The following is a 16,892-nucleotide window of genomic DNA, read 5'->3' as shown; positions in this document are numbered from 1 at the left end:
TCCTTCTCATTGGAGCTCCAGGCGTCGACAATTCTCTGTATAAACTGGCACTTTTGAAACAGCTGGAGAAAGAAATACCAACACATTAAGCACAGCTCCATCATGGTGCTGCCGCTCAGACACATGAGGATGGAAGCAGACGAGTTTAAATAGGTCTGTTTGGTTTTTTGTCTTGGTTGGACCTCAATATTATATATAATAAATAAATATTTGATGAGGATACAGATGTGTATTTTTGGTGTAAATCCTACATGTCTGATGAGGATACAGATGTGTATTTATAGTGTGAATGGTACATGTCTGATGAGGATACAGATGTGTACTTCTGGTGTAAATCCTACATGTTTGATGAGGATGCTCTCCCTGGCACGTTCCTGCTCTGTGTCTGGTTGGATCTCTGTGGGGGCGGGGGGCATCGCCAGAATCATGGCTGTGCAGATTTCCACTTGAATATGGAGAAAGTTGTTCCAGATGTATTTGAAATACATATCCTAAAGAAAATCAAACAATTAAAAACATGACATCAGTAAATTGCTGGTGTACTAATGATGTACCCATGACTGCTGCATTCACAGCAAAACAAGGATGTGATCAGATAAAAGAGAAAAGCTGGAATTAAATTGTTCTATTTGTTATAGCTGTGAAATTTTACTTCGAGAACATTTTCCCACAGAATCTGATCTAACTGTGGCAGGAGGTGACACTGAGTCCCAGTTTCTTTACGAGATGGTCACTAACAAAGTACTGCACACGTTTTTACATGTAACCTGTTCTATGTTCTGTCTTTCCACCTCCTGTTTTTAGCCTTTAGTAGAAAATCCATTGCCATGTGTTTTCCATGTATGAAAATAACCAACTAGGCTTCAACAGAATTACTGAAACATTTTTCCACATTTAAAGATCAAATCACAGTACTCCATTCATCCCGGGGGAAATTATTGTGTGTTACAGTTGCTGTGTGCAAATATAATTAAAGTAGCAGGAAACTATGCACCATGACCATGATAGCATGCATATTGATGTGGAGGGGAAATGAGTAATAACTAAAGCCCAACCCAATTCAACCAGAAAGTAGAATAGAATAGAATAAAATAGAATAGATCTTTACTGTCACTGTTACAGGAACAATGAAAATCAGTTTAGCGGCAAATACTTTAAGTGCAAAAAGAAAAATTAAAATTATCACACAAAATTACACTGAACAATATCAACAACATACAAAAACTACAAAGAAATACTAAAATATACAAAAAGTCAACTCATTGACAGAGATAAAAGTCACATACATACAACATTAAGAATATATACAAGGTAATATAGGATATATACAAGGTCAAATTAAAACCTAGGTGGAAGAGTTGTGATTATTGGGCTGAGGTAGGGGGGAGTACTGCATTGTTCAGTCAGTGTGTGTGTATGGGGGGGGGGGGGCACATTTAAGGTGTTGTACTCACTAGTATGACTCCCAGTGTGTTGAGGTTGATGAGTTCTGTGTTGATGCTGTGTGTGTTGCTCTGCAGCAGACTGGCCACCAGGCGGACAACGTTCAGTCTGGTGTTCCCCACCGGGGGGTCCAATACCCCCCATGTCGTCTTCATCACATTTTTCTGTTGGACGAGAAACAACACTCAGTAAACACGCAAAACATGCTCACTCCTATTCATGAGTTTCCATCTGGGTTTAACAGAGTTCAGCGGAATCGGAACGAGCTGGATGTAAATACCAGTTCAATAACAGACTGGTCTGTAAATGTCAGCTTTATAAGAAAACTCAGACATTCAAATGAAGGACCTGCTGAAATTTAAAACAGCACTAATATTACACAAAGCAACAAATAAATGAATAACAAATAACAAACAAATTATTCAGAGAGAAAAACTAAATATGAAACATTTGAACAAATCTTAAACAGATGTGTATTTTATATTGTGGTTTTGTGGAATAGAGTGGAACTAAATATCAAACACTGAAAATATCATCCGATTTAATCAGATGTATAAACCCTTATTTTCCACAGACATTGAACCAATGAATAGGAGTATAACAGTAATAGTTATTGAAGGATGGTGTCATCTGTTCTATTTTCCAGTCATTTAATAACTGTCCTGTTCTTTTTTATGGACTACATACATTAGTCATATACATATAAACTTGTCTTCTTCCAACTGCATTTAGGACATAAAGTGTTGTTAAAGAGACAATAAAATAGTTGGACACTGTGTATTTTCGTTTAACTTGTTCCCTTCAATATTCTGGAGTGTTCCATTTAAATTTGTAATGTCTCTTTGCCTTTTGTTCACCTTCATATTTCATTCCAACTTATGTTCCAAATAAAGTTTATCATATCATTAAAAACAATTTGTCAGATTTTCTATTTTTATAAAAATGGTTGGAAACCACTCCATTTACAACTTTACTAAAATATGAAAAGAAGGTGAATTAATAAATATTTACACGCACATTTCAAAGCAGTAACTTCATTGTTGTATAAAACTTCTTCTTCCTACATGTGGTTTTTACCTTTGGGGGTTCCAGTAGCAGCTGGTGAAAGTCTTTGAGTCGGGGTCTCACAGCCTCCAGGATGCTGTGGTTAACGGAGAATGAAGGGTGGTTCATCCCTGGGGGGCACTCCATGTGACCCTCAAATCTACAACACAAACAACAAACTCTGATGAAGTTGGCAACGAACCCCGAAGATTGACTTAAACTTAGAGTTATTATTTACAGGTTATTATGCGACTATTTTACTTGAGATCACAATTGGGCTGAATGTGGAACCTTAACCAAATCAGCTATGACCCTTTGACTCATTAAATTTAACATAATTTTTGCACTTTCCAAATTTATACTGTGGGCCAAATTAAAACCTTTGGCATGCCCGTTTTGGCCCTCAGGCCATATGTTTGCCACTTATGTAGCACGTCTATGGACAGGTCCGTCCAGGGATTATATGGGGGTGCACTCTACATTAGTGACGTGTGGATTAGCGGGTCACTTGCGGATTGGGTTGGGGTAGGTCAAAAGAATGTCAGTTTATTTGTGGGGTGGGTTGGGTCAGGTCAAATAATTCCACAAAAGCCCAGCAGGCTGAAAAAAAACAGACTCGCACACCACTACCACACACCACTGAGAATGAAACTGCCACACTTTACTAATTCCTCTATGTCTCTCGCTGTTGTGAAGCTAATTTTCTTTTTCCCTACATTCGGAATCTTTAATTTCACCTCCACCACCACCTCTACCTTTACCCTCATGTGTTACATACCAATAAAAAGAACCAAATCTCAGATAAAAGATGACAGTTGGATTTTGTCGACAGAACGGTTCATGAGTTATGGTCATTTGACGGTGGATGAGTAAATATGGCACCAGAGACACACATGGTCTTAAAAAGGTTAAAACAACACTAATCTGATTTTTGAACACAAGTAAAATGCCTGGTTGAGTTTTTCACTTTATGTGACACAGAACCTTATAAGAGTGCTGAGCTTTACACATGTCTTGAGTGCATTTATTGAATGACAACAGGACTTACGCTGGTCTCCTGGTCTCAAACAGTGTGAGGAGAATCTGGATAACACTGACGATGGCAGATTCATTCTTGTCTTTGTCAAAGATATTGGACAGCAACTGCTCCACCGTCTCCTGTCTAAACAAGCAGAGGACACCCAACAACATTACAGGATTTCACACACCTTATGACAGACCACATATAGGTGTAAAAGCACCACTGCCTCCTACTGTAGTGGAGGTGTAATTGCGCTTTGTTTAGGTATGGCTGAGAAAAAGCTCGGACATTAGTTCTGCTGTGCCTATTCCCCAGGGTCACATGCCCCACCCCAGCAGAATTAAAACACATTGGACATTGTTACACATGTACAGACAGTGTTGAACTATTTGAACATCATTTTCATTGCTTTGTCTATGCTGGGCCGTGATGGAAAGAGTGAAAAGGTGAAAGAAATCAGCATTAAATACAGAAAAATCACCTCTATTCATTACTTTTCACAAATAACTTCTTGAGGAGCTGTATGACCAATTCATTCGTAGACTGAAGCTATTCAATAGCCAGGTGCATCTTAGTCCATCACTAGGGCTGTGTATTAGCAAGAATCTGGCAATACGATACAAATCATAATACTAGGATCACAATACAATATATCACGATACTGTTAAAAAGGCAATTTTTTGTTTGTTTTTTTTTAATGATTATTTCCTTGAAGAATTGAATTACACCAGAAATATGCACAAATACTAAACATTTTTATTTGATTACGAAAGGATCTAATGCTATTTCACAAAATGTTCCTGTGTTCAAACTGAAATTCTATTTTACAGACATTACAATTTGAGATCCTGTTCAAATGTTCATATTCTATTAGTTCAAAACTAACATCAGAACAGTATTTTTGTGCATTCCCAACAAAGGAACTAACATTATCTAATCAAAGAGTATTAAATAATAAAAAACAAAAAACAAAAACAAAAAACCAAAATGAACCTCCACAATATCTGCATTTGAATAAATACCTAAAAATATTGATACAGTACTTTTAAATATCGATACAGTATTGTGAAATGAAATATCGCAATATATTGCAGAGCAGAACCAATATTTTCTTACACCCCTATCCATCACAAGTTAATTTTCAAATAAGAAGATAAAAAATACATTTGCTGTTAGAGGCATCTTCATGTGGTCTCTACAGCTGTTTGTATAAAACATCCAAATCGTCAATCGAGATCTAATACATGGTTGATGGAAACATGTATGCTTCATGCTTAGACTTGAATTATTCAGATACGATGAACCAACACAATAACATCAATGTCCAATCAAAAAATGTATTACGACAGCATGTGTAATAAACTATACAGAACAGTATCAAATCCACCTGAACACCCTGGGTTACAACATGAATACATACTTTTCAAGTGTAGACAGTAGTGGGTCCGGCTCAGAGCAGCCCTGGACCTGGAACATCTGGTCTCGACTTAGTCTGATGATCTCACACAACGATTGGGAGGCGTTGGAGTGTCTCTGCATTCAAACACAAATAAAGCCATTTCAATGGATAACACACACAAAACAACAGCTGCATTTCCATCAAATGTCAAGGAAACCTGAAGCAAAGTGTTGAAAAGGCACAAAAATGGAACAGTGAATCAACTTGTTTTGAGTAAATGATCTAGGCTTCATTATGGTGCCAGCAGGCGGCACTGCAGGCACTGTTACACACAGCACTAATCCTAAAAAACAACATAAAGTGCTGTTGATTTCATTTAAAATATGTTTTCAGGTTTTTATTCTGAAACAGAATATGGAGGCAGATGGAGAAAACAGCTTATCAGTCACCTGATCCACAGTGTGATTCAAAGTCTACCTGTACTGGTCATGTTAATGACGTAAATTGTGCTTTCTGTATTACTTACAAGCAAGAGAGGCACAAATTCATGAAAAAAGGCCATAAATGCACCACACTGGACCTTTTATTAGGTGAATTATGTGTGGGGTCAGAACCTACAGGAGCAGCCATTGTCTGTAAGTGACGTACCATCGTAGATTCCAGGTGATTAGTGTGAGTAAACCAGTATCAATCAGTGAGATGGACCGAGTGAAAATACATGTTGGTGTTGTTTGTTTGTTCAGTCGTAACCTTTCCACTCTACCATTGTCCTAGAGATGTGACCCAGCACTGGGCAATAATATGTCATCTTAGACTGGAGTCTGCTGCACGGGGTCAGTGACAACTCCATCTCAGCCCAGGTAATAGGACAACACAACCAGTCTGGGTCAGTACTGGTGCTGGAACAGCCCATGAAGGAGGAAATCTGATCATATCTGACTGACGGAGCAGTGACTTAGTACTCAACAACACAAGTTACCAACAGAACCACTAGGATTACACATGATCTATGAAATACACACCAATGAACAGTCACTACAGGTATACTATAAGGGTTTGTCCAAATTAACTCAAAAAGGTGTTTTTATTTCCTCTGTGTATTTACTCTTTGGTTTAAAAAAAAAAAAAAGTTAATTTTCTTTCCCTTCTGGTAAAGTTCAGTTCTTTAATATTTGCTTAGAACCAAAGCTATTTATATCCTCTTTCATCATGATTACTAGTCGTTGTTTTTCTCCATCTGTCCCAAAATGTGGACTTTTCTTTTGGTCCATCTTTACCAGAGGACCTTTGTCTCCAGGTGTAAGGACACATGTTTTTATAAACTCAAATCAGATACAAGTTCTGAATGTCCTGTGAATATGTGATGATGAAATATTAATGTGCATGTAAATATAATCATTGACGTAGGCCTGTGTACACCGTAGTGATAGGCACTGTCAAAGGTATGATCCTGAAATTAAATGAATAAATAAGAGGTCAAAGGGCAATATAATGTTTGCAGTCACAGTCCTATTGTCTAGCTCTGGTCAGGTATGATATTTACCCACTAAAGCACAGATGTCAAACATGCAGCCTGTGCCGCCAAAGGGTCCAATCCAGTCCATGGGATGAATTTGTGACATGCAACAATTACACTGAAGATATTACCAATCAAACTCATTTTAGTTAGGCGCCAAATAAAGCTCAAGTGGATCTGAAATGGGCTGGACCAGTAAAATAACAGCATATAAACCTATGAAAAACAAGTTCAAATATTTCTTCGTTTAGTGCTAAAAAAGTAAAATGGCATGAAAATATTTACATTTACAAATTAACCTGAATATATATAAACAACCTAAAATTTCTTAAGAAAAATAAACTCATTTTGATCGATATTCTGCCTGTTTCTAAATGTTAAATACCTTTGTAGATCCACTGTGATCTATGAATTGTAATGCATGTGTAAATGATAACCTGAAGCATAGTATTGTTAAAAATAGAAATACATTTTATTTTATTTCATGTGTTTGTAGTTGTTCAGGTTAGTCAATTTTTTTGTGAAAAGACAGAACGTAAATATTAACATTTTAATGTAATTTTACTTTATTACATTAAAAAAAACAAAAAGAAAAAAAATCAGTTGTCAGTATTTAGAGTTTTATTTATGTTCATTTATTGTTTTACTGATCTGATCCACTTGAGATTATACTGGTCTGAATGTGGAACCTGAACTAAAATGCATTTAACATTCCTGCACTAAAGAACACCTGTCTGTGCAGTTTTACAACATGTCACTGAAAACACCTCTGGATTTATGAAACTGTTACAACGTTCACAACCAACACACACACAGATATTAGAGACTTTAGAAACTCACATCTTCATCCTGAGAGGGCTGTACCATGTCCACCAGTCTCTGGATCACTTTCTCCTCATTCAGCCACTAAAAAACAGATTAATGATATTAGGATGGACTGAATATACGTGGAAAACCAGGAGATAAAACCAGAGATCTTAGACACAGTGTTGAGCTGAAATCCTTATTTTGTAATCGGTGTGTTTGATACTGACATTTTAACTCATCTCTCATTTATAAACACTATATTTCACAGTTTTAACTCAAATGTTTCTTAGAGTGGTCTGACTGAGTCAAGGATGAACTGTTTAGGATTCAAGGGTCAAAGGTCAAGGTCTCTGTGACCTCACATGACTGGATGCATCAGTTGTGAAGAATATTAAACACAAACATGTAACAGGAGAACATGATGGTGTTGACATTTTCGAACCAAAAAAGTCAAAATTGAGGGTCACTGCAACCTCACAAAACACAATTTCATAAATGATACTAACAGAGAAATAAGTAAAAAGATGATGATGTAAGGACGGAGAAGACATCTGACATGAAGGGAAAAAAAAAACACCATCTAATTATTTCACCTCCTGAATTCTGACCACTTTTATTCTGCTGGTACTACCTTTCAGTTTCTTCATTACTTAATCCATCATACATACTTTACATCCTAATTCTGGTCTGTTACGATTCCTTTTCCCATATTAAGACAGACTTGTTTCAGACAGTTTTACTGTGATGTACTGGGGCCAAAAGATGAAAACATACAACACAAATACAAAACTAGCACCTTGTAATTTAGTCTGAACTATGTTGTGTAACTGCTGCAGTAGAAGGCGGTAAAAGGAGGGGTTTGACGGTGAATCCACCGCATACATGGTCTATGAGTTCACTCAAGTCAAACCAGGGAAAACACTGTTATCCAAAACATCATATGAAGACAAACAGTGTCACCATTTATTCTTAATTCTACCCTTCAACATGACCTTTACAAACTCATAGTTAGAACATTCATTGCGTGTAGTTTGTTGGTTAGACATGTTGTAAACTGAATAATCTGTTTTTATATTCTTACTGTAAATAACTACTCCTTTTAAAAATGTATTATTGTAAATACCGTAAATAATACTCTTTTAGTACTTTTGTGGCTCATTATGTAACTTTGTAACTTGTTTTATTACCTCCGCCAAGGAGGTTATGTTTTTGCCGGCGTTGGTTTGTCTGTCTGTGTGCAAGATAACTCAAAAAGTTATGGATGGATTTGAATGAAAAATCAGGAAATGTTGATACTGGCACAAGGAACAAATGATTAAATTTTGGTGGTGATCTGGGGGGGGGGGGGGGGGGGGGGGGGCACTGATCTGCGCTCTCCGAGTGCTTTTCCAGTTTTTACTGTTTTATCTGCCTGTTCTGCTGCCTCTTGACCAGGTCATCATTGTACATGAAACCTGGTTCTCAATTGACCGACCTGGTTAAATAAAGGTTAAATAAGTAAGTAAAATAAATGTTCTAAGTGTTAGCCTTTATTAAATTAATTTCTATATAGAATTATTTATATGCCCAAATTTTTGCCTTTCCATAATATCATATCATAATATAATATAAACGACATATTCCATGCACTAACCGCTCAGTCCCATATTGTTCATTCTATCAAGAGCATTTACGAAATTGACTAAGAATCACTGATTCTAAGAATTACGACTTTTATATGAATTATTTTGCTCCACACATGACTATTAAACTACAATTTAAATCAAAGGAGCCAAACATATGGCCCGTGGGCCAAAACCGGCCACCACAGACTCCAATCTGACCCTTGAGATGAACTAGTAAAAATTACACTGAAGATATTAACAATCAACAGTGTCAAATTCATGTTAGTTCAGGTTCCACATTCAGACTAATATGATCTTAAGTGGATCAGACCAATAGAATAGCAGTATAACCTATAAATAATGACAAATACAAATGTTCATTTAAAAAAAAGTAAAATTACATGAAAATGTTTACATCTACAAACTATCATTTCACAAAAATATGAACAAATATGAACATGAAATGTCTTTGTATAAATCAGTGTAATTGTACCAATATTCTGCCTGTTATTAAATGTACGTGTATTTGTAGATCTACTGTGACCTATAAGTTATAAGGTACATTTGGAAATGATAAACTGAAGCAGAAAATTGGTAAAATTACACTTGTTTTTATTAAGGTTGATCATGTTATTCACATGTTTTAAAGGATAGTCTGTAGATATATTAAAAACATTATCATAACGTAATTTTACTTTTTTCACTCTAAACCGCAGAGAAAAGTTTGTGGTTGTCATTATTTATAGGTCATTCTGTTATTATTCTGATCTGATCCACTTTAGATCATATTAGTCTGAATGTGGAACCTGAAATGAAATGAGTTTATCATCCCTAATTTAGATTTTAAAAGAATCCACGGGATTAAGTGTCAAAAAAGCAAGAAATGTAAAACACAACACATCCCATTAAATCAGGTACCCACATTAAGGACATCCTGTCGTAGCTGTTGTGGTTCAATGCAGGTGAGCATTCTGAGCAGCAGGTCCATGATGGCAGACGTCCCAATGTGTTTGATCATCAAGTCTACGAAATCCTCACGCTTCCGCAAAAAATCCACTATCTACACACAAAGAAAAGAAGAAGAGCACATCCGAGTCAGTGTTTTAACCCTATCAGGACGACCATTACAACAGGCCTAGATTTATTTATGTTGTTTTGCTATAAAAATGTCAGAAAACGTCAGGAAGAACTTCACCTTCAATATCTGTCCATTATTTATCATTATTATATGTAATAAATGCTTAAAACAGTGTCTTAATGCAAAAATAAAAACAGACTTAAATTATGTTATCATAATTATGAAAAACACCTGTAAATGTTAATAATGAAACTTTATGAGATTATAGAAATGAACTTTTAACTATTTTCCATGGGTTCAGCATCTACCTCCATATTCTTATTATTTTTAGTTCTTTCTAGTCATTTTTATCCTGTGTGATAGTCTGTGTTCACTTTCTGTCTAGTTGTAGACAGAGCCCCTCATTTCACTGACAAAAACATCCATCATCTGATTCAAATACAGACACTGCATCTGTGTATGCTCTGGAGAGATCTGCATATAGATTTAATTATATACAGAAATATACCATCAGAAACACTGGTATATTTCTGTATATATGTAAGGTAGGTAAGGTTTTGCCGTGGTGCAGCACCACGGCAAAATCATTGCCGCCACACTATACATTTCAATGTTTCCTGTGGGGGGAATACACGCGCGTGTGGTTAGGATGGGGGAGGGGGGGGGGACACGACACTCTACACATTCATTTATAGAATATTTACTGATAAAATACACCAATCAATGAACTATACATACACTGCAAAAATACAGATAAAAGCTGGGAAAAACCAGTGAAACTCGACAAAAACGTGTCAAACACACATTAGTGTCCAAAAAAGCACTATCAACGTCTCTCACCGACTGCACCTGCTGCTGTCTGCCTGTTGTGGTCCGTTACTCTCTGCCCCGCCCACTTCCATCCACCCCCCCACCCCCACCCCCAGCCAATGCAGGCCTCTACCCTGATGTGGGACATACATCTGAATCTCAGCTTTCAGATGCCGTATGAATGTTGTCAATAGCGCCAATGGTTGAGGAGTAACTGTAATCTGAATGACGGGGGATGCAGAGACGAGGCTGGAGACACACATGGTCTTTAAAGGGTTAAAGACTCCGACGGCGGTCTTACCTGTTCTGGTTTACGGCCTATGAGAATGGACAGGACCTTTGAGAAGAAGCTAGCCAGAAGTGGATTGAGAGGAGGCTCGTTCTGAAGGAAGCCGTACAGTTTCATCAGCAGTTTTTCATCTTCTCCCAGTCGGTCGTTGATCTGGCTCACGTCTGAGGTCAACAGCTCACAGGATATGTTAGGATACCTGAAAAGAAAACGAACAAGTCCAGGTGAACCCAGAAGAACCACCAAGAAGAACCATGACATGGACAAATGAGAACTAACACAGACACCTGAAAGAACAGACACAGAATACACACACGTCAAACAACTACTGAGTCTAAACAGTGTGTATGAACACAGGATTAGTCTATGGCATCTGATTTAGATTAGATTAGATTAGATTAGACTAGATTTTACTGATCCCACAACGGGGAAACTCAGTGGTCAAGCCAGCAACAGAATAAAGTGCAAGAAAAATTGTGCAGCATAAAGATAGTGCAAAACACAAATAATAACAATAAAAGTAATAATTAATAACACACTAATGACTATATACATATTTACAACAGAGTGGAATTAGTGTCATCATTTCACAGCAGCTTTTGTGAACAGCAGCAGTCAGAGGATGAAATACACTGCCAACATCCATAAGTCCAATGGTTCTACAGTCTATCAACTCCAACAAATACAAGACTGTCAAAATAAGAAAAAAACTAATGAAGTAAAAATTCAGCATATAGTTTTATTCTTAAGAATAATGAATGAAAGGCTATTTTCTTTTCCTGTAAGTAATTAATTTTTTGGTTTTGCATTATCATGACAGAATCTGTAATGGTGATTAGTTCTAAAAATCTTAAATGAACTGTAAAAAAAGAAGCAATAACAACCGTTAAAGTACCGTACCAATCAGCAGTATCAATAACGATAATGTCTTAATGATACCCACCACTAGCCATGTGTTTTTTACATGATCACTGCTTTGTATAGAGGTGAAATACTTCTACTCAGTCTAAACCTAATCCAATCCATTTTTACTTCTAAAGCACAAATTTAAACAAACACAAAGCTTTCCAAAGTGCTGTACAGTAAAATAAATACAATAAAAACATAATTAAAAGATAGAATACTAAGATAAAAACACAATGAAACATAATAAATAAACAGACTGTCCACGCCAGATAAAATATCTGTGCACATGAAATCAACATCCTATGTGGTGTGAAAAGCCAAAGAGAAGACATCTTTATGAGTATTATTCTGTGGCAACTGATTTAACAGCAGCAGTCAGAGGATGAAAACAAACATCCATAAGTCTTACCCACTCCAACTCCACTACTTCGAGCACAATGTCTTTTCCACAGCACTGTGCAATACCACCAGGTCATCTACAGTAAGTCTTATGATGGGGATGAAGAGGAACTTGTGCATTTACTAAACCTGGTGTTCTCTATTTGCTCCTTTTTGGTTCACAATGTTGTGTTAATTATTTGCTAATCTGCTTTTAGTTGTTACTTTAATAAGGTTTAACAAAATATTAACTCATAAGGACCCAGTGCTACCTTTGTGGCAGTTCCCAAATAAATTTCTCTGCGTAGGTAAGCTCACTTTAAGTGATTTTGCACCATTTATTATAATATGCATATACAATTTTCTGTGTAAATCATGTATTTTCCTAGGCCAGTATCAGACATTTATTATAAGCCCATCGTGGAGATTAACCCATAAAGACCCAGTGCTACTTTAGACAAAGTTCCCAAATGAATTTTCCTCTATTTGAACTTTTCTTAAGTGATTTATCACCATTTATTATTCTCTTCATTTTGAGTTTTTTTCAGTATAAATGAAGAATTTAATAAAGATCATGTAGATGTTCATTAAAGCTCAGAATAAATTCAAGGGTTATTATATCAAAACAGAAGTTATTATAGGTTATTATGATAGGGTGTTACTGAACCAACCCACCTGAGATCTAATCCCTTGAACTAAAATGAGTTTAATACCTCTGATTGTTAATATCTTCAGTGTAATTTTTGCATTTCACCAATTCATCCCCTGGGCCAGATTTGGCAGCCAGTTTTGGTCCACAGGTCGGATGTTTGACACCCCTGGTTAATATGTTAATTTCATTCTGTGACCTTCATATTCTTTAACTCTAAACTACCAAAAACACGCTATCTATAATTTATAAGTCCACAGCTTTGTAAAATGGTTTCCCAGTTTCCAAATAATTCAGTGATTCTATTTTACATCCATCGTCTTTTAAAAGGCGTAATTTCTGTCATAAACAGTAACAAAGATTCATGTTTCAGATATTTAAAAGCTGAGTGAGAGTGAGAGCTAAAATAAGAATAAGCTTAATTGTCAACGCAAAATACCATTGTAAAGGGTTTTTATGTTCTGTAAGGTGCTCAGAGTAAAAATATGCACATTAATTATAAAAACATACGGCCTCAACCAATAGCCAACCCTGACCTAAACCCAGTGCACAGCTGCATCAGTGTCTTACTTGTATTTCACTTTCTCCTCAACATCAGGGCTGGGTTCCTGTGTGATATAGGTGACCAGGTCCTCCATGCACTGGGGTCTCAACAGGAAGTCCACCAGTTTGTGGTTCTGGGCTTTGCACTCCTGCAGGACGTCATCTTCATCCATCACCTCTGTCAGAGTCACATCCTCCTTCTCCAGCAGCGTATCAATGTGGGACGTGGTGTGGAGGTCAAATTTCCAAAACATGTTGGCTGTAATAAAAAGGAACACAGAGATCAGAGGCGTGCATTTTTGCACACTGTTGTAGGAGTGCTGAAGGAGAGGAGTACAGGCGTCCTTCTGCTTACCTGTGGGTATTCTGGAGTCCAGATGATGGAGCTCAGGTTAAAAAGAAGTGTGTTCTAGTCTTTGGGAGTTTTGGCCCATTCCAGGCGAGCCGGACGGACAGAAAGGCAGACAGCGGTGACGGACAGACTGACAAACAGCACACATACAGCAGTTCAACAGCACACACCTGTCAAACACACACACAAGGAATAAGAGATATACTGTTACTGGTACACTCCACTGACTTTGACATTTCATCTCATTTTAATCTTACCTGAAACTACAAAAGTACACATCATTCAAGTATTAACTGGAACAAGAAAGACTCTATATGTACATCTGCATTCAACTGCAACAAATGACAAAACTGTACCTTTATTAAACAAAATCTAAATGTTTTCCATCAAGTCCAAAGGCATAACCTGAACTTTAAAATGAGTCATATACAAGTTCAAACTGTAGATGTACAGGTTACAACCACTCCCAAGAGATCAACACCACTCCACATCAATCTTATCATTTCTGTCAATTTCACCTTTTTATTGCTGTAACGAGGAGTTAACCTGAGTGTGATTCACAGATCTGTAAAACAGTACTGGGCCAGTGTGATAGCGATAACAGCCAAATTATAAATAAAGATCCCAATGTACTGGTTTTTTGCCTTGGAAATTCACTGAATTCTATCCACAAGAATACAAATGACATTAAGGGCATTTCAGGATCTCATTTATTCAATACCAATTAAAAATTAATGAAATACCAAACTCAATAAGCTAATGTAACTACAATTGAATTTCTCTAATAACTTTATTTCTTTACTGTCCTGTAATCAAGAGGCTTGAATCCAACACAACTCCAGAGATTAAGTGACCACTTACTTACTATGCTAATTTTAGTTACAGAAGCTTCTATTCTTGGTAGAGCAGGGCAATATGGCCCTATTTTTTAATGTTATGGAGGACAATTTAAAATTTTAATGATCTGAGGTCAAAACATCATTCAAAAATACTCTTTTGTTCTGCGATTTAGGCATTAATTACTATTTCCAGAGATCTAAGTCTCCATTAATTGAATAAATTCTATGTACTGCCTGGCTCTATTTCTTGTTCATGAAGAGAGTTGCAAATGAAACAAGAAAAATATACATTAGTGGAGTGCATTCAGATGATCACAGCAAATGTTAGTGAATGTTAGACGAGCAGAGACAGTGGCTCTACAACTAGGCCTACTATCAACACTAAAATGTGAAATCTACACCCTGTTGTGGTATGGCCCTGACAAGTAGTCTACATCTGTAGTGTTTTGTTCCAATATTTCAACAACCATAATCTGCCACATGTAATAATTATTTCAACTGTAAATAATGTTATTAGTACAAAGTTTCCAATAACCAGTCTAACCTGTACTGGGTCCCCAAATACACACAACACAAACCCATTAACAACAAGGCAATAAAACCAGGCAACACAGCAAAATGTCAGGTAAACAAAGGTTTGCAAGTGCCTGGTGGGGGATCACAAACAGTCATCCTTCAAGCGTTGTGACAGGATTAGATTTGACCCCCTTCCTGCAGATATATGTATGTTCCTGTCAAAACAACAACAGACTTTTTACTGGTAAAAACAGAACTGCGGTCCTTCTGCGATCCACTGATACAACGCAAAGGTTTCTGTATAAATGTCATGACTCTGTGATGTACATTCACCTAGATACAGTTAATGAAATCTGTACGCAGCCAAGGTCACCACCGGTAAGGCAGTTAGTTGATAACCACTGATACAGTCTTCTATAACGTTACATTCTGTATACAGTCTAAGTCTGACTAACGTTGTTCACGCTTGACTGAAATACGACGTTTGCAGCAACGTCAGTCCGTTTACATACCAGGCCACACAACAGGTACCACTAACGGTACAGAAACACACCGGCTAAGGCCTATTTATATGCACCAAGAGCTCGGGTTATCTATTGAAAGGAAAGCAAACGAAGCAAAATCGAGTTGAAACTAGCATTGGATACGAAGGTTAACTTGCGTCACACTGACCGGTATCGGTGAGCTACGAAGCTAACCGAACATTAATTGTCACATTAGTGGCCCTTATGCATTAAGGCTGTAGCTTTAGGTAAACGTTATGTAATCGCAACATCCCCTATGTACTGGCTCAAGATACAGCAGGAGTGTTTGAAAATACAGAGCTGAAATGACCAAGTGTGCTTCTTGTTAGCAAGCTAACGTTAGCCGGTTACCTAAAGACTGCTGGCTAATCGTCTCTACAGCACCAAGTGCATATGCTGGCAAGTGTACCTACCGATACACAACGGTAAACGACGAGTCTCCAGCATGTAGCTTATCTTGCCATTGGTCCTAAGCCTTACCGACACAAACACGATAACAGTACGGGTTTGTTGGAAAGAAAATAAAGCGTTTAAAACTGGTTCTGACAGGCGCGAAAAGGTAGATCATCGGAGGGCACTTTTCAAGATGGCGGTTCCATCAACTTAAGCGGCCCCCTTCCCCCACTACAGCTGCAGCATCTGTCAGTCAAACCAACACGGAACAGCTATTGGTTAATAGTCTCGTCACTCAAAGCACAGCTACGTTTTTATTGGCCAACTACCAAGTTACTTCAAGGCGTATCGTAATTGATATTTCTATCTTGTAGCCCGAAAGCGAAGAGTTTATACTTTTTTTTATTAATTATCAAAATACTTAAATTGCCGATAGTAGGCCAAACAGTACATGGCCTATTTTTGTTTAATTTATCATGTTAAGGATCATATTTGGTGAAGTGTATGACGGAATAAGCTATGTGTATCCACCCGTGCGTTTGTATCGGGTGCTATATCAAACATACTCTCACAGTGTGAACACGCCCTTTGCCTGATGAGAAACGCCCATATTCCTGATAAATGCCTTTATTTTCTGTTTCACTCAATAATCCATCATCCTGCACCTCTGATGAGAACTATTACATCTTTATTTACACTGGTACACACGGACTTTTCACGAATGACCTATAAAATCATTAGAGATCTGATCTTTATTTTGTAATAGAATGTAGAATGTGGA

The 16,892-nt window shown here is 37.1% G+C and overlaps 1 protein-coding gene across 5 annotated transcripts in view; it reads right to left on the bottom strand.

Moving 5' to 3' along the window:
* ppp6r3 (protein phosphatase 6, regulatory subunit 3) overlaps positions 1 to 16,322 on the bottom strand; it is a 35,828-nt gene extending 19,506 nt beyond the window's left edge. For all 5 annotated transcript variants that reach the window (XM_030136209.1, XM_030136210.1, XM_030136211.1 and 2 more), the window contains exons 1-12: positions 16,132 to 16,322; positions 13,843 to 14,009; positions 13,515 to 13,746; positions 11,024 to 11,210; positions 9,757 to 9,894; positions 7,264 to 7,329; positions 4,929 to 5,041; positions 3,536 to 3,649; positions 2,521 to 2,647; positions 1,455 to 1,607; positions 342 to 491; positions 1 to 62 (exon numbers count right to left, since the gene is read on the bottom strand). The exon at positions 1 to 62 is cut by the window's left edge and continues 3 nt beyond it. In XM_030136209.1, the coding sequence (XP_029992069.1) occupies positions 1 to 62; positions 342 to 491; positions 1,455 to 1,607; positions 2,521 to 2,647; positions 3,536 to 3,649; positions 4,929 to 5,041; positions 7,264 to 7,329; positions 9,757 to 9,894; positions 11,024 to 11,210; positions 13,515 to 13,741 (1,337 nt within the window). In that variant the 5' untranslated portion in view covers positions 13,742 to 13,746; positions 13,843 to 14,009; positions 16,132 to 16,322. The remainder of the gene's footprint in view (positions 63 to 341; positions 492 to 1,454; positions 1,608 to 2,520; positions 2,648 to 3,535; positions 3,650 to 4,928; positions 5,042 to 7,263; positions 7,330 to 9,756; positions 9,895 to 11,023; positions 11,211 to 13,514; positions 13,747 to 13,842; positions 14,010 to 16,131) is intronic.
* Between the last annotated feature and the right edge of the window lie 570 nt (positions 16,323 to 16,892).

The sequence above is a fragment of the Sphaeramia orbicularis genome, chromosome 6 (genome assembly GCF_902148855.1).
Source record: "Sphaeramia orbicularis chromosome 6, fSphaOr1.1, whole genome shotgun sequence".
Taxonomy (NCBI): domain Eukaryota; kingdom Metazoa; phylum Chordata; class Actinopteri; order Kurtiformes; family Apogonidae; genus Sphaeramia; species Sphaeramia orbicularis.
This window is presented reverse-complemented; position numbering and strand designations above follow the sequence as displayed.